This window comes from Amphiprion ocellaris, chromosome 2 (genome assembly GCF_022539595.1).
Source record: "Amphiprion ocellaris isolate individual 3 ecotype Okinawa chromosome 2, ASM2253959v1, whole genome shotgun sequence".
Lineage (NCBI taxonomy): Eukaryota > Metazoa > Chordata > Actinopteri > Pomacentridae > Amphiprion > Amphiprion ocellaris.
In genome coordinates, this window is record NC_072767.1 from 21,062,727 (window position 1) to 21,086,270 (window position 23,544).

Genomic DNA, 23,544 nt, shown 5'->3' on the forward strand with positions numbered 1-23,544 from the left:
TTGAAAGTCAGGTCAAAACCATACGTAATATTTGCATCATATAAACCATTATTACATCACCTGACCACACTCATTATGATTCATGATCTTATAACCATATTGTAATGTCAGTCTCTCTTATGTATTTTAATGTTAGCCTAAGTTGTGGACTCTACCCACAAGCATTAAAAGCAACTACTATGACTGGGATGGCAGCTAAATGTAACCAGGTACTGTTTTGATTTTCACAGGCACAGCCTTATATTAGAATTTTTGATCAACCGTGGCGCTGGTCTCTGACTATCCATGTCCCTGGACAACCACAACAATAATATGACAAATAATGGTTGGCGGAATATTTCGTTCACCATGGGTCCACCAGGTAAGCAGCAGCCAGTTGATCAACACTAACATTTACTTCCGCCGATATGCCGTATCATAGCAACCAATACATCTCAACAGAAAACTGCTGAGACTCCAGTGTGCTCCCAGCTGGATGTCTTCAGAAGAGCACCTGGCCTTTTCACCTGGCATAAAACACTGTGGTGGACACAGACAACTTTTAGGAATTATTAGAAATAGCTACACTAGACATGTGTTAACATTTTTAATCTCAAAGGAGATTTTCTTTCTTAAGTTTTTTTTTTTTTTAAATTAACTATTTTCCTACAAGATTTAAGCACTTCTGACGGCGGCCAACAAAGAAAGACACAGGAAGAACATCACATTTACCGTAGTCTCTCACTGGTTGTTAATGTGCATATTACAGCCACACGTCACGCTGTTAATACTAGTAACTCATATTACACATGCAGCCTGCAGAATTTTTCTTTTTTTTTTGTAGCCTGTTAACATTGTAACTGAAAGATAAATGTGTCTCCACTGCATCAAGAACACCTGAATGTATGTCATATAGAGAACTGGAAATATTTCCATCAAAATGTTATGGATGTATATCATATAGCTGAGGTGTAAAATTGTTAATTGGAACTCTTGAAGCACAATAAGGCTATTGTGGCAGAGTATGAGGGTCGTTTGACAGAAAGGGTTGTAAATGTGTGGTGTTTATAATAAATTTAATAAAAATGAATGATCTCCCAACCACAAAGGCTACTTAAAAAATCCACACATGGTGGCTTCAGGACTTCACGACTGTCATTGATACACAATTTACATCACTTTTACACCACAGTTCCTCACAGCTTCATTTAGACAAAACCCCAACTGAGAGAGCTGCGGTACTTGCATAGTATTTGTCATATGCACAAGGTTGGACTGTCAGCATGTCAGAATCTTTTGCTTGCCTGTCTGTTGATGTAACAGCATGCAGACTGCAACAGCATGCATGTTAAAAGCGATATGTAAAGGTTACTGGATCCTACCTAGTGAGACTGGCGTTGCCACGTACAGAAAAGTGACCGGTGTTCTCATTCGGACATAAAACGGACACGGTCAAGCCATGTGATAAACTGAATGGAGTGCATGTCTGAAAGGGATTGAATAGAATTTTGGCCAAAAAACATCGTCCTCTAATGATTGTTTGTTAATCATAAAAAGGGAAGGGAATTAGAATACAGCAATACATAAACTGAAACAAAGTGAATAAATTAAGATATGTTCCATTTTTTCCCATAGACGATAATGGTGATATAGCACATGAATGATTCCTGACTTTGTAGGTGGTTTCTCTGTTTGCTAACTACATAAACTGAAAATTTTGTAAGAGTCAATAATGGGCATTTAAAGGATGCCAACCGCATTGGTTGTAATACAAATACCCCTTCTAGACACTCACAGTGTGGGTGTAGGGCACCAGGGCCATTAAGGAGTGAGACCTGTGTATGAAAAGGCCTCTCATAGTTTGTGTGTGTATAAATCAATGTGACACTAACTAAACAGGCGCTGTTGGAGAGCAGGGATAATGAACAGAAATGGACTGAAGGCAAACTGAGTCTTAATCATGGGACAGACATGATGGAGAGGGGGAAAGTGGAGAGAAGGCAGGTAGAAAATTGCCTGAAAGAAAGGCAGAATAGAAGAAGTTAAAAAGGTTAGACAGAGCAAACCTGGCTTTAATAGTATCTGTCAATGCTGAACTGAACCTTGTTAGGGTCCAGAGAGTCTTAAGCAATGTTAAAAATACTTCTGTGTGATGGAAAAATGGGCTAATATTACATCAACTGGTCTCATGTGGTACACCTCTGGCACATTTGTTCTCTGCCTGTTAGTATACGAGATATCTTTGGCCTCTGGAGGCTGTAAGACGAGGCATGAAGGTCTATATTAGATACTCATTCAGAGGTAGCAGAATTTCCTGTTGTTTATGTCTGACTGAAACACGAATATCAGCACAAACAGTTGCCTTTAGGGACACAGAAGCTTAGGATGGAGTTGATATGAAGTGGGACACTTGCAAATTTGACAGTAGCCACGGGTGATCGGACAAAATTAACATACCCCTGGGAGCCCACTCAGTCACTGGGTGCAACCGTCTGCACATGAGGACAGGGGCAAGACAGAGGGGGATGAGGGCAGCGGCATTCGAATGTGGATGTGGCGCCAATATTTTACTGCCAACATCCCAGCATGGATAAACACTGACCACATGGCACTATGTCACTGTCAGGTCTACGGTATTCAAAGTACACACACACACACATGCAGCAAAATAAGTAGTCGGTAGCAAATTAGTTTTCACTCTTGACTCTGAAGTTTCAGACTGATGCTTATAAACTAAAGAAAACATTACTGCAAGAAGGCGATATAGAATGACACACACCAGACTTCTGCAGACTGAGACAAACAGACAAACTGGCAGGCAGCCAAAGAGCTCAGCCAAATGCTCTGAAATGACTGCATCCTGTTTGTGGTCATCTGATAATACTGAATTAGTGCAAACAACAGTGGAAGGCAATGAAAACAAAAATATGCTTAGTTAAATGGCATTTACTCCAAAGATTAATTTAAAACTCTACTAGTTCCAAGAGTTTTTCCAAAGCATTTTCATCAGTAAGCTTGAGGATAGTGTGGAGACTTGGGGGGGAATGAAAATAAATTGGGCCAACGCCTGGTGCAAAATGTTTTGGCACATTGCTTAATTACTTGTAGATCCAAGTATTTTTCATATGTAGGCAAAGGACATGTCTTGGTTATGATTACACTGTGTGAATTCACTTCTAGAACATTCCAGTTATACACCACATTAAAATGAAGCAAGGCAAGCAAAAGGACGGCTGCACAGGCTACACTACGTCAGGCTGAAGGCATATGAAAGACGTTACAGATTGTAGCAAAGTTTTCTAGAAAATGGAACACCTGTATTTTGTTCAAAGGTTCTCTTGCAGGTGTCTTTGGGTGAGTTCTTTATATCCTTAAAATAACATCTAAGCCTTTTTCTTATCAAAAAAAAGTTTACCCAAAATGGTCTCCTACGTCAGTGAATATCCATTCCCATTGTATGTGCAATGCCTACATTTATTGAATACAAATAAAATGTTCACTTACAGTATGTCACTGTTTAAAGAGGAGATTCACACAATCCTGAGAAAATGTGCAAATATAAGTTAATTATAGACCACAGTAACGTAATTCAGAGATAAGGCATGTATAATGAGCTGGTGCCTGCAAAGATGCTTTTTACCAGCACACAGTGAGGATGAAAAGGAAACATTCATCTACATGACACGATCATAGTATATTGTCTTTTTTCCCTCAGTGTGTGCGTAAATCAGACTTCTTCCAAATTATATTCATACACTACCATAAAATATTTTCTAAATTTTACTGAAACACACATCAGCAATCATAACATTTTTGATCTGTGATTGCTGATTTGTGTTAAATAATAATCTTTTTTTCTGATAACAACTCTAACAATGTCCATTGTGCTGCTATGGACTGTGTTAGTAGTGGTTGATCGTAACAGAACAGTGGCTGAATCTTCACCATGACCTGACATGTTCCACTGTATCTTTCAGGACACCAGTATCCTGTAACCCATACAGACTGGAACAGGTCAACAATTTAAATTAAAATCCATTGCACCAAATGTAAAATGTTTCCCTGACTCCTATGTCTGTGTTTCTGTTACGTCGCTTAGCGTGTCAGGTAGTCAGCAGCATTCAAAGTCCTGGATAAAATGTTGTTTTAAGCATGGTGGTGGCATCATCATCATCATAAATGAGATTCCATGCTCCATACCCTGCAATCTTGTGCAAGCCCACCTGTTCATACAACTGTATGCAGATCAGACTTGAGCTGTGTTGAAAGTGATAGAAGATAATTATAGAAGAGCAACCAGAGTTCATTCAAATACAAAGCTGACAAGTTCAGATGTCATCAGATTTATGGAGAGGAGCACATGTCTGAAAGGGGCTAAATAGATTTTGGCCATTTCAAAAATGAAAATGCCAAAAACATCAGTGGGTTCCCTGATGATTGTTTGTTTAGAATTAAGATATGTTCCATGTTTTCCTGTGGAGGATAATGGTGCTGTAGCACATCAATGGTTGTGGCTCTTTCAAGTCTGTAAGAGTCAATCATGGCTATTTACAATGATTTTAATACAAATACTAATTTTCTAGACACTCACATTATAGCTGTAGGGCACCACTTTACATGTGCAAACACAAGACAGAAACACTTCAAAAGTCTGACGATAACTAGGATACTCAAGTCGAGGTAACACACTCAGAGTTGCCTCAATATTTGTAAACTGAACCGGAACAAAAGAAAAAGAATAATGACAATGTTTTAGTGTCCTAAAACTACTGGATAAGATTTGTTCTTACTACAGTGGTGAGTGAAAGATTGGAACTGGGAAAAATCAATCTGAACATTTCAGTTAAAATAATGAAAACAGAATATTACACTGTACATATTTGAGTATAAACTACAGTGTATTCAATATTTCCTCCATATAATCCCTTCTGTTTGCTGTACCTCTCTCACAAACACTTAAGACACAGACACAATGCACACAAATCCTTTTATCCCCAAGCACAAACTTAACACTGAACCATTCAGCCTCTGTACAAGCCCAGTTATATTCACATCAGTGTGCACGCGCACACACACACACACACGCACACACAAGTCATGGACTTATACTTCCATCACTTAGAGGACATTACATTGACTTAGTCCAAGCTTAAGCATAACTGCCACTTTTCTAATCCTAACACTACCCTGACCTTAAACCATCGTCATACTAAAATTTAATGATCTATGTTGCCTTTTCTACCCACAATGTGATTGTGTCAACACATTTAAGTCCCCACAATATGAGTGCAGACACACACACACATACACACACACACACACACACACACACACACACACACACACACACACACACACACACACACACACACACACACACACACACACACACACACACACACACACACACACACTGCATCTCACACTGCATATCAGAAAGTGTGTTGGGGGTGGTTTCCCCATAGGCCGATGGTGACAATGAGTCAAGGAGACAGGCAACATGCACGCACGCACATGCGCACACAAACACATGAACACACAAAGAGAGAGAGAGAGAAATCACAGACACAGATAGTCATACTGCTAAAATGTACACACAACTTCTTGAACCAAGTTGGCCCTGTTGTACACAAAGAACACAGATGGGTAGTAATAAAGGAGCAGTCATAATAAGGCCAGTATTCATTTGTTTTAAACCATACAGTAACCCTGTGAAACCCAAGCAGTTTCCATGAGTTATAAAACAAAGTTTTAAAGACGTAAATAATAATAAAAAAGAAAAATGAAAGTTGAGTATAAAATTGAATCAACATTTTCCAAGTGCCCACAGGTGTTCCACCCCTTGAAAAAACTGCTTTACATACTATAGATAATGAACTACTTACATTTTTATTTGTTTCCATGCTTGTCTCCTATGTGCTCTGTGTAAACAATCTGCAGTTCAGCCAGGTCAGCGGGAAAGCGGCAGATTTTTTGTCATGTGACTGTTGGTCACAGCTCAGTCAGTCATGTCTTTACAGAATCAGACTAGAATAGATTTATTTTTTTTGTCAAATACTTACATGACAAATTAAATGCTTTTGATGAAATATTGTTATTTCAAACGTAGAGTTGGTTATGTCTGAAATCTCATGATTCTTTGTGCTTTTTACTATTTGAGATAAATAGTGTGATTTTTACAATGTTTTTAAGGCAAACATCCATTCCAAATCCAGGTTTTAGCATCCAGGGGCTTAAACACAACATTGACTGATTAACAGATAAAATGTGTGAGAATCTTGTTTATCAGACTGCTGCACAGAGAATCTTATTGTACTGTGATTCAGACAGTCAACAGACACCATCTCCCTGTTGGTTTGATGATCATTGCAAAAATTTGAACCATTATGTTCATTACTAACAAAATGAATCCGACAATCATCAGATATACGTTTAGAGTTTTTTTGAGTTATGAAGATGATGATTATTAGAGTACAATTTGCAGTTTTACAGTGTGTAAACAAATTGCTGTATGCGTTGTCATCGGAACCTGAGCTGAACTCAAAACACAGTTATGCTTTGGGTCTGCTGATTCACATGGACCACTAATGCCTTTTGAATATTAGTTACAGCTTTGTGCAATAGTTTGCTTTGCTAGCAAATATCCAACTAAAAAATGCTTTTGGCTATGACAGCCTCAAAGATAAGGATATTTCAAGGCAAGATGTTCATCAAATTCCATCCCTTGTTTATTCTTCAAGCTAAATGCTGTTCAACCATTAGATAATCAGTGTTTTTTTCACGTCTGCAACAGAGAGACGTCATTTAACGGCATTTTGTTGCTGCAGACACACAACCCAGTGTTTTTGTACAGATTTTTGGGCTGCTGACTGTTGAAAAAAAGAAACCACTCAGGGACACATGAAATGTCAGATTTCTGTCTCAGTGAAAGCATACTAATTATTAGAAACATCCCTCAGTGTAACATAATGCAATATAATAGTGCTATAGGAGTGCTGATAAAAAAAAAAGTATTAATCCCCTTTGGACATTTTCCTTTTACTGCTTTGCAACACTGAATCGTGGTCCATATAATTTAATGTTTTTGTGAAGAATTTAAAAGACTTTCTTGTCTAAGTTCAAATAGATTTCACCAAGTAATGTCAATTAAAATCTAAAACATAAAATAAGTGATTGCATAAGTACTGAAACCCTTCGAGTCATTATATCTATTTTAAGAGAAGCACTTTTGGCTGCAGCTACAGCATAGAGGCTGTATGTATAGGTCTCAATCAGCCATGCAAATCTGGACACTGCAATTTTACCCCATTCTTTGAAAAACTGTCAGGTTGCCTAGGGATTGTGAGTAAACATCCCCTTCCAAGTCCAGCCACAAATTCTGAATTCAGCTGAGGTATTGACTCTTAGTTCTGCTGTATGCTTAAGGTGAACAAATCTCCTCCCAAATGGCAGTTCTCTCTTGCAGACTGCATTAGGTGGTCCTCCAGAATTTCCCTATTCTTTGGGGCATTCATTTTACCTTCTGCCTTCACAAGGCTTCAAGAGCCTGCTGCCTTGAAGCATCCGCACATGATGATGATGCCACCACCATGCGTAATAGCGATGACAGCAATGATGGTGTGTTTGTGATGATGTGCACTTTTTAGTGTCTACCGAACACAACCTCTAGTCTGATGGCCAAAAAGTTACATTTTGGTCTCATCAGCTCAAAGAACCTTCTTCCACTTGACTCCATAGTCTCTCTCATGCCTTCTGGTTAACGCTAGTCAAAGTTTAATATGAACTTTTACAGCAGTGGCTCTCTCTTTGCAACTCTCCCATAAAGCTTTGGCTGGTGAAGAACCCTGACAACAGTTGCTTTATGCACAATCTCCCATCTCAGTTGCTGATGCTTGTACCTCCTTCAGAGGAATCATAGGTGTCTTGGTGGCCTCCTGCACTGGTTTCTTCCTTGTATCGTCACTCAGTTTTTGAGGATGGCTTGCTCTAGGCAGATTTACGCATGCGGCAAGCTCCTTTCATTTTTTAATGTTTAACTCTACTCTAAAGGATATTCAGTATTCCAAGTCTATGTACTGACAAATGTTATTTCTTTGTCATACCATGCTCAGCTGAAACAACTTTTGTATAACTTCTGCTACAGTAACTTTAGTTTTCAGATGCAGCAAGCCTGCATTCATTTGATAAGATAAAGCACAATGCAGCTCTGCCTACCCTGTGCATGGCTGCACATTGTTGCTGCTGGAAAAAAAAAACAGGATGCTGCCATAATTCCTTTCAGTCAGTGTGATAGACAGCAATCAAGTGGTGAATAATTGCTGCTTCATTCTTAGAGCAGACAGAAGGGCACGAGGCAGAAAGGAAATGTACTGTTGCGTTCTGCTTACTTCAGAGCTTTAGAACTCTTGTTATTAATGAAAGCTTGTGCTCGTCTCAGTGGGCTGAAAAGAATATTCAGCTGCTATTTCACACACTCACAAAGACACAGACACGCACTATCAGAAGTAACAGGTTAATGACACAGCTGTATTTTCTCAAAGACGTACAAAGGTATGCACTCAGACCAGCAAATATGTGGATGTCACAAAGACACACATGGTTGCTCAGTCACACAAGCATGTGTGATTGAGCATGAGCAGAATATGCTAATAGCAAAATCCACAGTTGTAGCTGCCCTAATAAGCACGCTCTGAATTGGTGGTCCTTCCACACAGCACATAGCCCCGTTCTCTACCTCTGAACTGAAATGGCAACTAATTGCTCTCGTTCTTTTATTTCCTCATTCTCTCCTGCTGCTTCTCTCTGTTTCTCTCCCCTCAGTTGAACAGGGAATGCTACGTGTCTCTAGAAACCAAAAAAAAAAACCTAAATTACTAACCAGAAACTGAAAAAAAAAACAACTACTTGACAAAAACAAAAAGGAAAGGCAGAATTCTCAGCACGCTAACATTTCCCAGAGCAGCAGCAGTGATATGAGGTCAATTATAAAACACACAAACTACTGAGAATGTCAGTTGTTAATTGTTATCTGAAATTTTATTACAAATGTCACAGTGTTATCGGCAGCAAAATGGCAAGAGGGATGGGGGGAGGGGTGGCAGAATAAATGAGAAGGAGAAGGAGGAATGAGGGAATATAATGAAGGTAAATAGGTTTTCCGATGTTTCCTGAATGCTACTGCTAAAGGTCACATGGTTTCCAGAGACTTGACATTGAATTTATGCTGATTCATAGAGTCAAGTAATCCAGATACATATACAGTCCACTAATCAACTGTTTTACACAGTGTGTGGTCTGTCTATGGTTTTACAGTGTATACATAATACAATTACACATTAAACATACATTATTCAAACAACAAAATGTTATTCATTCATGTTCCTCATAGGCATCATAAAGCAGCATGACATGATATAAGTCATTCTGATTAATAAATAAAATCCCTGTAATGTGACTTGTTTTTTCTGCTGATCCCACTGATAAACTCTGCAGCACGATGTTTTTATTATTTTCCACTGTCTATAATTTCATGCACTATGCTGCTGTCATTAATAATTTCTCAACAAAGAATTAACTGACACTCTGTAAAACAAAAAGGCTATTATATCATATTATTGGGATTCCACTGAGAATCAACACAAAACTTGTCATACAATATGTGTTCTCCTTGTTTTTTTAGGGAGTTATCAAAAATGTACAAAAATGTAGTCATATTTGGGTCTATCACTAATGTCAAGTGTGCAAAGATATGATGACAGATGATTGTTTAAGTCCCTTTTTGAAGATTGAAAGCATCACTATATTATCATGCAGTGGAATGTCAATATATGTTCATTCTTATATTATTTATTTAGGCTTTACCAGTGTGCAAAGGAAAATGCAATATAAATAATTATTTTTTCATGGTCAGTAGACACGAGGGTATCAGAATTTCAAGGCATTGCTGCTTTTGTAGGCCATATACAGCAAAATGCAAAAGGGGAAGAAGTGTGATGACAAGCAATACACTTCATCAGCTAAATTCAAACTGACAGCAGTGTAAGTACATGGTACAGTATGTTCCTTACAGTAGCTTAGCGCAACCACCAGGACATCCCAGTGGAACGTGCTCTTACCTTCCCATCAGCCCTTTAACACCGCATGCTTGCAAACTTAAATACCGCTCGAGGTAATTAAGCAGTTGAGTTGTCAACATATTGTGTCAACATCAAGTACTTTCTTGTGAAAATTTGTCTCTTAACAGGGAATTCATGACTCCCTTGCGTCGCTTTACTCAGAGTGAACATGAATACAAACCTGCAGCTGGGGAAAAAAAAAAAAATCAATGAAATTACAGTTCTGGAATTACAATAAGCAATCTTAAAATTTAATCAACCGTGCATGTCATGTGTTTCAACATGTAAAAAGGCGTGAAACACGTCACCCACAATGCACCACACATGCTCATCCCCCTGAGACTCAATCTTGGCCAAGATACAGCCATGTTAACATGCACAGAGACATGCGCACACACAGACATCCCTGGCCGATCGCACTCCTTCACCCATCCGTAATAGTTAACTTTCTGCTCGGCTGCTTCGGTGCAGGGAAAGGAGAGAGAGATGGAGGGTGCTGAACCGAGTTATGCGGCGTGAGCGAACGAAGAGGAGGAGAGGAGGAAGAGTGATTCCAGACTTCTGAATCACCGCCCACGTCACCGAATTTATCAGTGACTCAAAAAGATCTGGTGTGGTTGCTTCACTCGTACGTGCCTGGAAAATCCAATCAGAGCTTTTGGTACGCAGGGAAAATGCAGATGACGTTACTCATTAAATGGTTTAGTAGTTTTATATTCATCAAGAACATATTTAACAGTTTTGACATAGAAACCCCAGTTTAAGTATCTGGTTTACATGAATTATATGAACATTTTTTAAAAACGCAAGCCAAATTGCAGCATCAGAACTTGTAATTTTATTAATCTAATCAGGCCACAAGGGTAGATTAATGAAAAGCAACCTCAGTTACTCCGAGCATCTGAACAACTTTGACCTATGGAGCGCCAGAAATCCAGAAGGACGATACGGATCTCGTGCACGTTTAAGAAAAAAAAATCCTTCAGAACATACAGTAAACTGCAAAGAATAAAAGTGTCTATGCCGGTCTTTCCATTGTCAGTTTGGTCTACATGCACAGAGCAAGGTGAAAAATTAAAGCTATCAGTCAACTCTTCTCCGATGCATCATAAATGTTTTCCGCTACGTTGCTTTCAATGCTGGCTTTCAACATTTGCTACGTTATCTCACGGTTATAGTCTAACCCAGCCCATCTAACATAAGAACACGAGGCTAATATATCGAGGTAATTTGTAGCTGTTTGCTAAACCAACACACAAGCTACATTAGACAGCTATAGTCTCTGCATTCACTCCTTTATCTGATGTCTGCTAAAGTAATTGAATAATGGTCATAGAAATAGCAACAGCACCAGAACATCTCCTATTTAACTTGTCCTACCACAGACAATAAAACTTTAAAGGATCATCTGACTACAAACTCCACCAAAAGCAGTTCAGAAGGTCAATATGTGGCACAGTAGCCAAGATTCCCAAAGAGTTGCAGGACGTTACATAAAAAGCGAGAGCGCTCTGCAAACACGAAACAGACTCTTCAGGCAAATGTAATGAGAGCATTTTTACTAAGTTTACAAAGGAGGAGCCACACGTATGAACAGGATGTCATAATATATTGTAATATGATCATGTCTTAATCAGATTTTAGAGCCATTTGTTCTGTAATGAAATGGTTTATCTTTTGTCTCTCCATCTGTCTCCCAGGCTCTTACTCAAGTGAGCAGTTGGCGTAAACACACTGGCTGCAGCAGTAACAATAATCACGTCAAGCCTTTCCCTGACGTTCATATAAAGATGATTTTTGGTGAGTCACGGAGGCAAGAGGAGAAGAAAACAAATCAATAGCAGACTGAGTGCTGGATGGAAGAGTGCAGCGGGATGGATATTTAGGTTGACATTTAGGCTAAGGTAAATAATCCTCTGTGTAGAGCAACTTCTATTTGTTTTCACCAGGGCTGACGCCACTGTGGTAAATGAAGTCTGTTTCTCTGTTTATCCGTCTCTCCTTCTATATACACAACATGTGCATTTCCTTCCCTCCGCCCCTTTATCTGTCCCTCTTGCCTCCTCCGGTATCTCTTCGCCCCCCTGAAAGCATCTGATGGACGTCACACACAGAAGGAGGCCAAGTTCAGCACAATCTAACTGAGCACTCTTTCCTATTGTGGCTGTAGATAAAAACAGCCTCAATTATTTTATGTTTCACAGACATGTAGGTGTGATTATCTTTCGCTAGGTGTTGAGTAATGTTTAGCAGCCACATGCAGTGTATATACTTGCAAGATTTATTCAATATGAAAAGTTTAACTAAGGAATGAGGGCTTTTTCTGTCTATTTTTGCCTCCTCTCCCATCTTCCTATTCCCTCTTGCAGTTTCTTACTTCCCTCCAATCTCCCTCTCTCTCCTTAATGTGCTTTTTGTGTGAGTGGAAAACAGAGCGGTCATACGCCCCAGCCAGCCATCAAACATTTACATCATGTGGTGCTTTGGAGTGCAAAAGGAAGACAGGCAGACAAGGAAAGACAGAAAGAAAAAGCGCCTACAAAAGAAACAAAGACAGGAATGGAAAGACACAAGAAAACAGAGAAGAACAGACAGCAAGGAAGTCGCACAAAGAAAGGAGGAGGCAGAAAGTGAAATTTAGGAAAGAGACACTGAGACAGCTCAAGAGAGCGTAAGAGACAGATAGAAAGAGACAGGGGAGGAGCTGAACATCTCAAACAGAAGAGTCATTGTCTGACTGCCAGTAGGTCAGGAGTTCACCAGCCACTGGTCCACAGCAGAGCCACATATTGCTACCAAGAAGAATGACATTTAGAATTGATCACACAAGAATTTGGAAAAGTTGTTGCATGTTTTGAATTCTAGATTGATGACAGATTTTCACTGAAAAACGACTAGTTGTGAGAGAAAAAAAAGAAAATTTAAGGCCTTGAACAGGAAGAAAGCGAAGGAGCGAGAACAATGAGAGAAAGGTGGAATGTACTAGCATGTCTGTCCAGATAGATCATCTCAGTAATACTGAGCAGTGTGTCTGTGACGCAGCTGCCTTCATTCAACCTATGAAGTGAGAAGGTTTGAGGTCCAAAAGCAAATAATGAAACAGACATTACATTCTCTCAGTATGTGTGACTAAAATCATCTCGTATATTTAAACACGTCACGTAAAACTCAGACCAAGACAAATACTACACAAATACAAAACTGCCCTTTTGAGCCAGTGATTCTATTTAAATCTTTTATGACAGTTTATTCTGAAATGATGACATTTTTCATTTTGTTTTCTGGTCTAAAAGTTAATCAGCTGTAACCATATGAAAATCACTAGTAAAATCGTTCCAACAATTCCTTCAAATCACAAATCAGCATCTCCACAGACTGTAAAACCACATAACACTGCATTCTTTAATCTGATGGCCTTTTGAGCAGGATGTCTGCAACTTTAAAACTTTATGGTTATGGTTTAGGCACAAAAATATATTCTGTCATTGCATCATGTGTAGATGGCGAGAAAATAAATTTCCCATCATGAGACAATGAAGACCATCTATCCGTCTCTTGTTTGGGTTAAGAGGATTGCAAGGGTTTATTGTTACCAGTTGGGAGAGAGAGCAGGAGACTGACATGCAGTAAAGGTACGGACCTGCTGGGATTTGAAACAGGGACACCAAGCATTGTAGTATGTGTCCGAACGACTCAACTATCATGTCGCCCACAGTGACATTTTAATGTTCTCCAACCTGATATGACGAACTTGTTAGCAAGCAATTTCCTAACCACACAACCAGGATTTGAGAAACAGCACCATCATCCACTTATATTTATGCTTGTGGCCTCTTGTAAATGTAAAACATTACCTTTATTATTTCTGTCTTCCGTCTCCACCGGCTCCTGAGGGACATATCAGGATCTTTACCACTAATTGCTCCTCCATGTTGTGTACCAGTGAATCACTAACTGCGGCTGTGTGCTGTTTGGTGGCGGTAGGTAGTGCACTGTCGGGCTCTAGAGCTTCATAAAACGCTCCCTTCTGCGATGCTAGAGCAGTGACAGTGAAACAGAAAAGCTAAATTTAGGGCCCGACAGCCAAGAATGGAGCTGCAGATTCAGGTGACAACTCTACTTTGTCATTTGATGCCTAGTTTAATAAATGTTCAACTTCAAAATGCTGCATTCTTAAAACTACCTCATAAATATCTTCTAGTTTACAGGCACTGAGCTACACGGTATTTTTTAGAAAAGTGAGTGGCGTCTGGTATTGCAACTGTGAAGCAGAAGTTGCTTCTGTCTATTTAAAACATTGAAATGATAATCAGTGATAATTAATGCAGAGCTCCATTTAGCATCAGAATATATAAAAACACAATTACGTAATGTCTTTTATTGTCACCTATCTAGCTGTGGAGGAGCCTGCAAAGTGCTTATCACTAATTCATCATCCTTTTTTCATTACTTCCCCAAGGCCTGGCACAGGTAGGCAGACAATTAGGCCAGAAAGAGTGAGTGGCCGGTAATACCCGGAAGGATTTCCAGGTGAGGGGATTTTTTAAAACAGATGATGATATTCTGGGGCAGCACACAGTGTATATAATGACATGGCATAAAACAAAGAGTACAATGATAAATCTTGTAGTCTGGCCGGTTATTTTGCAACACGGAATGTGTGTCTCGTAGAAAATAGGCATGAAATTACGCTTTAAGCACCTGGTCATGGTTTTCAACTGTCATTACCGTCTTACTTTTCTCCTCACTGTCCTCATTGCCACGCCTCCCCCTTTACAGATGACTGATGATTGTTCCTTTAGGACTCTTTCTTGCAGTTTCTACTCTGCTCCTTTTTCCATTTTTATCTTTTTGCCTGTCACTTTTAGAGCCTCATAATAACCTCAATGCTCCGCTCAAGGACGCTTTATGGCCAACGTGGCAGTTAATGGGCTGGACTGGTGGTTAATGGGTGTAATGGGTGTTATAGGTGCTGTCAGGATCAAGCCCATATATGCTGCAGATTTATGAGAACAAACAAGGCAAAGGACACTACTGGCATCTTTAATGGTTTCTAAATGAAGCCATGTTCCTTGTTTTTCTTCTTGCGATTTCCCCTCTGTACCCACCCAACCCCCATAAATATCTCTCCCTCTGCTCTGAAATAGGCTATACAATGAGAGAGAGATGAGATAAAGAGACATGAGTCCCCATTCTGACTGGGAGGAGGGAGTGGGATATACAAGGAGCAGAGAGAGAATAAGCAGCCTTTACATTTACAAATGCAATATCTGGATCCAAAATCCCCCATATGTACACACATATGGATGTAGTGTCAAAATATATATATATAAGCATACTCTCACACAGATTATAGTTGCACATACACATAGAGAAGACACACACACACACACACACACACACACATTATCTCCTTTCCATCACAGAAACAACTCATTATGTGGACACAACATACGGGAGCAGATTAATATCTGGACTCATTTCCCTTTCCTCCTATTCCACAACAGAGATGTTTTTTCACCCCTCCCCATGCAAGCAGTGACAAGCCTGCTTTGTCACGTTACCTCTGATTGCAACCAGTTTCTGAGATGTGTGGTATGTGTTTAGGGCTATATGACAATTCCTTCTTTTGAAGATGATGGTTTTCACCTTCTCAAATGTCATGAAATAAATAAAACCCTTCATCTTCCACCGCCTAATTTAAACAACAAAAAAAAAGTCACCTTGAGCATGCAGTCAAACCACAGCAGCTCTTTTGCTCGCCTTTAATCCATACATTGCATAACATAGCAAGCGCTCCCTTCACATCTACTATGGAGCCTAACTGCTGCAAAATGAGGAGGTAGACTCAGGGAGTGGGTGGGGGATGGGGCTCAAAATAGGAAAAAAGAAAGAAATATGGGATTTATAGAAAGTAAATATGTAAATATGTTGTTTCCTCTGCCCTGTTATGCTGCTGAGCTGAAGAGCATTTGGGTGTCTAGTACCAAGGGAAATAGGTTCAGTGTAAATGGCACACCAAACTGTGAATGGAATGGATTGCGTATTCTGTGACGTTACAATTTTGTGTTGAGCATGTGTTGTGTTATGTAGACATCCATTTGTTCATTAAGGCTGTGAACCAAAAAGGTTAAGAACCACCAGGTTGCATAACACACCTAACACTCCCTGCACATCACAGCAGTCATCCAAAACAAGGACTTATCCTCCCTCCCCACACACAAATTTCACCTAGGTACAGGGCAGAGACACACTACATCAAAATGGAGGACAGGGGAGTCTGCTGGATGGGATTTATTCCATTATGTAATCCTTTAACCCAGTGACAAATTACCACATAGCTGCCCTATGATACATTTTTTGACCCCCTTCTTACCACAAAATCCTTTTCAAAAAGCTGAAGCTCTTTCATCATCTGCCTCAGGTTGTGTGCTTGTGTTATGTTTTCTCACATTCCTAGAAATGTTTTTTTATTTCACAGCTTCTCTTTCCCCTAGTCACTGTCTGTTTAACCCCTTTACCTCTAAATGAATTCCTGTCTGTCTCCATCCCAGCTCTCACTCTTCTTCCCTCTTGTTGTTTTTCTTCTCAACTGCTCCCCTCCTCTTTGCCATTATTCTCTCCCAATTCCCCATCAATTTAACCCCATTACGTCTCTTTACCATCCTTTTCGCTTCCACAGTCTCTCCCTACTTCAGCTTTTCTTCCGTCATTTTAATTCTCTGTCACGTCACTCATGCCCTGCACATTTTTTGCATTTCCACTTTTTTTTTTCACCCCCTTTATTTATTTTTCCACACAGGCCTTACCAGGTGTGAGCGACAGTGAAGCGTCGCCTCTGTCGGATGCTTTTGTTGACCATCAGCTTGCGAAAGAGGCGCGGGGAGCTTCTGGGTGACAGTTTGGGGGACGTGGCTCCCCTCTTTCCTCCCACCACACCTGGCATCTTTGGGGGCTCCAGCTCCAGGTGCATGTGCTCCTTGAACGTCCGGATGCACGAGTCCATCTCAACGCTGAGCTCATTGGACGACATCCCTGCAGGCTGGGTTGCGTCCTCTGGGGCAGACTGTTATCCCTCAGCCAAATTCTGCCAATTCTGTCCAAATTCAGTCCAATCAGTCAGTCATAAACAGCTGATTTAGTTCTCCTCTTGTCTCTTGCAGACACAGAGAAGTTTTCACTGGGTTGAAATGTTGCAGAGAGATTACAGCTACCTCACGAGCGATCACTCACACAGGAAAAGGCCAGCTCACACATACCTTTTTTTGTTGCTTTGCCTTTGTGCTTTCTGTTATTTTTTTTCCCCCCGTTGCCCGTTCTTCATGGGTTTAGAGATTAGCCGGCCAGCCCTCTCCCTTTCTCCTTTCTCTGGCTCATGTCCCGTGCTTTCCTGCTGATCTTCTGTTCATCAGAGGCTTTCAGAGGAGCTTCTCCACCAGGGTCACATACAGAAGAAATTTCTCTTCTCAACACCGCTTCTCTCCCATCTCTCTCCTGATCTTGCTGTCTGTAAAGTGCACACCCCAGTGCCCTCCTCCTGCTGCTCCCTGTGTCTCTCTAGCTCACTTGTCAATGTTGGTGTCGGCTAAATGCACACCTCAGGACCAACTCATTCTCTCAGTCCATCCGGGCGGCGTGATGTTGGAGGATCTCCCTTATGAAAGATTCAGAAAGACTTGCTCTCTCTCCATCAACCACCGCTTGACTGACCTCCTCTCTCTCCCTCTCTCTCTCTCCCCTCTCTCTCTCTCTCTCTCTCTCCCCTCTCTCTCTCTCTCTCTCTCTCTCTCTCCCCTCTCTCTCTCTCTCTCTCTCTCTCTAAACAACCCCCACCTCTCCCAAAGGCACTCCCGGTGTGGCACAGAGTGACTCCCGCTATGCTGAGCCTGAAGTCAGAATTCCCTTCACTCGCACGTCAGAGCGGTGAGCGGAGCAGAGCACAGCATGCATGCAAAAGCTTCACTTGCTGTTTCATTCAGAATATACACAAGGAGCTAAGAGCAGGCACGCAGCGAGCGCAGGCCACGCCTCCCCGGGTGAGGATTGGCTGCCGGTTATTGTGACGACAGGCAGGCAGGCACAGTAACAGGTTGTCAGATTTATTATTTATTTTTTGTTTAGCCGGGATTTGTGGTAATGCTGCTGATGATGTTGTGACCTTTAGTGAGGCAAGCAAGTAGTGAGGATGGGCCAAGAAAAAAAAAAGGCAATTTGGAAGGGAGATAAAAGTAAACAGCTTAATGGGCATCACTGAGGAGAAACACACACACTGCTCAAAGGTCAACTGATTCAAATAAATACTGTGAACTATGCATTTATGCCAGTACATAAAGGTAATTCTCCACTGAGAAGATAACTACATAATCATGTTTCATCCAGGGTATATATTCCAGTGTAATCTCACTAACATTTTCTGTCTGTCTCTCACGCATCCGTCCATAATTCTGTCTGAATGGAAGCAATCCAACCATGAGATTGCCACGGTGTGTACAAAGAAAGAAAGGAAGAAAGAACAGATAGATAGTCATACCAGAAACATATCCACAAACACAAAGGGTTACTCTGACTGTTGAACAGAGAAGAGAGAGAAAAAGAGAGTGGGGTAATGCCCTGAAGGTAGAGAGAGAGAGAGAGAAGATGAGGGAGAAAAATCCAAAAGGAACATCAGAAGAGACAGAATGGCACCGTGACGAGTGTTGGAAATGTGAGCACTTGCTCATCTGCTCGGTGGACTGATTTGTTTTGGTTGTGAGTCACTGATGATTCTGTACCACTGAAGCACGGAGAGATTTCTTACTAAAATTCTTGCCAAGAAACCCTTTGAAAATAGTCTTTCCAAGCTTGCATATAAAGAAGAACACACTTGTAGTAATGCGAGGCGTCACAGAAGCACAGCAGGCTGGAGTGTGCATCATGCATTAGTGGTTTAAAATATGTGGGTGATGCACGGCATTCCCTGGCACATTTTCTCTGTCACACTCCGAATTTACATCCCAGTACTAATAATTAAGGTTTTGCTAGCAAACAGATCAGTTAGCACTTGACATAGCATAACACTGCACACAGTAATAAAAATAATTGTATGTCTCTTACTGACTAATACATCCCAGTTGTATACAAATAAAGGCAGGTGAACATGGTATTATATATTATGATATATCTCTAAATCCTGTCCAACCAAAGTGAGAATACCAGAAATAGGTTGACGTTATCGTGAAATTATGCCTCACATGGTCTCCATCTTATTTTAGCATATTAGCACGATCATCATTATATCAACACTTACAGTTAACACGAAACAGAAAGTACAGCCATGTTGACATTACTTTTCCAAGTGTTTAGTCATTACCCTTGCCAAACTTAATCTTTGGCATGATGATGATTCAAATTTTGGGACAATCCATCCTGAGATATTTCACAGGATAACTGAAAAATCTCACTGGCTGGTGGAAGCAGTGGGAAAGTCATGAAATCACCAAAATCATTAAAAATTCATAGAAGTGAAAAAGAAAGATTTAATGTAACAATTTCACCATATACCTGTAATTGTCTCTTGAAACTTGAAAGCTGTACTGTGCTTTGTGGTTGTTATAAAACTATTTAACTGAGCTGCTTCATTCCAACTGAGGAACCAGAGGTTGTCTGGCTTAAATTTTGTATAATCCTACTGTTCCGCTGTTGACGGTAAGAGTGAAAATACAAGTCTTCATGCACACCCAGTATCCTTGGAACTAAATTCCACAACAACAGGAGACTCTTTAGCGTTAGCATGCTGTGCTGCTTGTATGGCAATATTACCATTAGCCATGATCATATGCCCAAAGGTCAGAGCTCTGCGGATACTGTAAAATTACAAATATTCACAGATAGCAGAAACTTTAGGATCAATTTTAAATAAAAAAAACAAGGATTTAGTGGGTTATTGTATTTTTATGTCACCTGTTCTGCGTCACTACAACAAAGTGCAGCCAGAGTCGACAGTTAAAACAGCAACTGGAACAGAGCCCACTAAGACTCTTCACTTCAGAGTGAATTCCCAGTTGCAGCTCTACACTATTAAACTACCGATTTCATAGCTGCAAGCTTGTTTGACAAACTGACCATACACATGAGTTAAAAACACAGACTGTGCTGTGAACAAGAGATGTTTCCATGTAAAATGATCACTTAGACAGAAAATTAGAAATGATAAAAAGTCCTGATCTGACTCATTCATGTCTGTCTGTCGGCGTTCGTGTTGTTGATTTGCTGTTTTGTCAAATATAGATGTAGAGAGAGTCTTCTCCCTGAAGGAGGGGTGGACAACAGCACCTCAGCTGTGTTTAAAAACACTGAAACACCCTGTTTAGAACAGCCCTAAAACCAGGGGTAATAGTCTCATGTTGAAATAAACCACCATTGCAGTATTTTGAGCTAAAAATTAAAAGCCACATTCTGGAGACAAGTGAGACCTTGATTGATTTGCTGAAAGGAGCACAATGTTTGACCTTTAATACTAAAGAAAGAAAGACATACCTGAAAACCAAAACATTATTGCTGGCTTTTGCATATTAGTCAATTTTTCACAATAAAAAGGAGGTTTATAGTAGAGGAATGATAATGCACAAAAGAGAAGAGAAACAACACCAAAAAAAGAATGCGATTGAATTAGAGAGTGACTGAGCCATTTAGTTCTGTGCTAAACCGGTTTTCACATCGTTGAGCACTTGAATAAAAGCACACTATGCATTGTCATAGTTCTGGAAGAACTGGCATTTTATAACAGCCCCTGCAGCCAGCTGTGAAGCTCTGGCAGCTCTTCACTGGTGCATTATGTTCCTTGATCAAGCAGACCTAAATGTGAGGCTCTGTAGTGGTGAAGAATGATAAAAATCCTGCTTTCTTCTAGGTGTCTTAAATATCTCAATTAATTAAACAAATACTTAATTGTCTAAAAAAGTAACTGTCTATTTGCATTACTGATTAATCTTTTTTGTAATGTATCATAAACAAGTTCTGCTGATAAGATGACAATACTAATATGTTAATTTTTAGCTGGTACAACATTAACCGTGTTCACATCTTTGGTTAGTGTGATAACATAGAATCATTTTCTAAAACGCCGTTAATTCTGAAGGCATTGTGCCATTAACCAAAGCAACCAAGGTAACATTCTGACATGATAGCAGGGCAAGAAAATTTCAGGGATCACTACAGTCTCACCCAGAGGGGGGCATGAATTTTTGTACTAGATTTTAAGGCAATTCACCCAAAAGTTTTATTTCAGCTTCGCAAATGTGAAGATTTAAATGGAATATCTTTTTCTAACACTGGTCGAGCAATTTGAAGATGTGTTTTTGGCTTCAGGGATACTGTGATGAGTATTTTTCTCACATTTTACTGACAGTGAGAAATTCTTTAAAAAACAAACCAAAAGAATAGTCATTAAATTAGCAGTAGTCCTGCTTTGCTGTACGGTTTCTTTCTGTTTAAGCTCTATTGACTCTGGCTTTAGGTTTATACTGAACCATGTAATATCTGGTACTTTTAAAATTGTGCAGCCAATATTCAGTAGCTGGTGCTAATTTCACTCAATGTATTTTTGGGAGGAGCACAGCTGATATGATTATTCAATATCCTGACAAATTTTTGTTCTTATATTCTTACCTTGCGAAATAAGTATAGGGTTAAATTTTTTATAAGCATCCCTGCTCCTCCAGCATCCACCTGTCACTTTCTATAATGTCACAACATGCAAAAAGAAGAAATGCAGTCTGCCTCCTGCTCCCTTGTTTTCTTGTCTCCCACAGTGAAACCCCAATCCAGGTAATAAGATCATCCTTAGGACCTGAGTGTGTTTGGAAGGAAGGGGATCTTTCATGTCACTCTGAGCGTACGGGGTGGATGCAGGTGATGGGGTGTGCATGGGATGGATTTAGGTCGTGAGATGAGAGCCCTTAATGTAGTATCTCTGGTTACATAAAACCCTCTCTTCCTTATCCCCTCTGTCACACTCCATCTCTCTCAGACAAGTGAAAAACAATCCCGCGTTGTGGCCTAGATTAACAGACCTGTACTGATTCATAAAGGTTCGTGAAGAAAAACAGAGGAACGGTGACTCAAGCACAAAAAGAAAGCGGATACGTGCCAAGCACAGATGCACAAGGTTAAAAAGAGGCAGTGCATTATTCATCCATGTGAATTAGATCCATGTGATCAATGCTAGTATGCACAAAAGGTAGAAGTGGAAAAGTCAAAATAAAAAATAAAAAGAGTAGAAAACATTAGAGAAGTGAATACAGGCTTCAAAAAATCTAGAATAGCTGAAAAGAAGGCTGAACAAAGAGTATTATGATTTGAAGGTGACCTTGTTGATATTTCTTCTATGTACAATCCTAGATAACAGTGAAAGAATAATGTCTGATGCAGATTTCTCCCTGGGATGTTTGAGTATATGCAGACAGCTTAAAAAAACAAAACAAAACTCTCTGTCAGCTCACAGCTTAACAGACTAAACTATTCTCAGGTTTAATTCACCTTCACAGTCACACATGGGAGGCTTGCCATGCAAATAAAATGTACCAGGACAGTAGCCGAGGTAAATATGACGGATTATTTTTCTTTCTCTGACACTCAACTGAAATCCTAAAGTTGATGAAGCTGTGGAGGACATGACTTCTACATTTTTAACCACTAAAACTGCATAGTATTTAACCATCCACTGGCTAAACCATTGATTTTATAATCAGGTGAAATCATGATGGTTACGTCATTTCTTCTCTGTACAGATTGAGAGCAGAGTCACAGTTTTTGCACACAATTCACAACAGGAACTAAATGGCTGGAAATACACAATATCTCAAATACTATGCATAATTTGCCTGTGTTTCTTTGACTGCTAAAAAGGAAAGTGTAAGACACAATTTCTGCCAGCTGAGAATTACTAGCACCCAAATGAAAGCCGTCTGGAACAACAGCAAAAAGGACAGAGCTCAACAACACACTGCACAAAGCAAGTTCATACCACAAAGACAAGTCATAATCTGACCAGTGTCACCCTGACCTGGGCTGAAAAATTCAAAAATCCAAAAATAGTTTCCAATGAAATTCAGAGAGGAGGAAGAAACAGTAAATTTCATTCACAAGGGAAGATTTTAACAGTATGTATCATACAAAGGACCAGATGGAACTTTCTTTGTAGGTAGTTAAATGCACCATGCAGTATTTTGGGAAGACCTGTACATACTCAATATACTGGACATACATGTCTGAAAACATTACAAAGTAAAACCATAGTGAAAATAGAGTGTATAACAATCTTTTCACAGAGCATTAAATATATTTTTGCCTTACCAATTACGACTGATCATTTATTGAATTACACGTTTGTCTGACTTGAGATTTTTACACACCATGTTCAAATAACATTACTAAAGGCTAGAATATCTTACTTAGCTCTCTTAATAGGTTT

At 39.9% G+C, this 23,544-nt stretch overlaps 1 protein-coding gene across 2 annotated transcripts in view; it reads right to left on the bottom strand.

Annotated features, from left to right (window-relative positions):
• Positions 1–23,544, bottom strand: part of pde4ba (phosphodiesterase 4B, cAMP-specific a) — a 204,834-nt gene that overhangs the window by 125,358 nt on the left and 55,932 nt on the right. Inside the window, exon 1 of one of the 2 annotated variants that reach the window (XM_055015857.1) lies at positions 16,904–17,838. The exons of the other annotated variant lie outside the window; for it this stretch is intronic. Within the exon in view, the coding sequence (XP_054871832.1) occupies positions 16,904–17,127 (224 nt within the window). The 5' untranslated portion in view covers positions 17,128–17,838. Of the gene's footprint in view, positions 1–16,903; positions 17,839–23,544 lie in introns of those variants that run through there. 2 annotated transcript variants of the gene reach the window in all.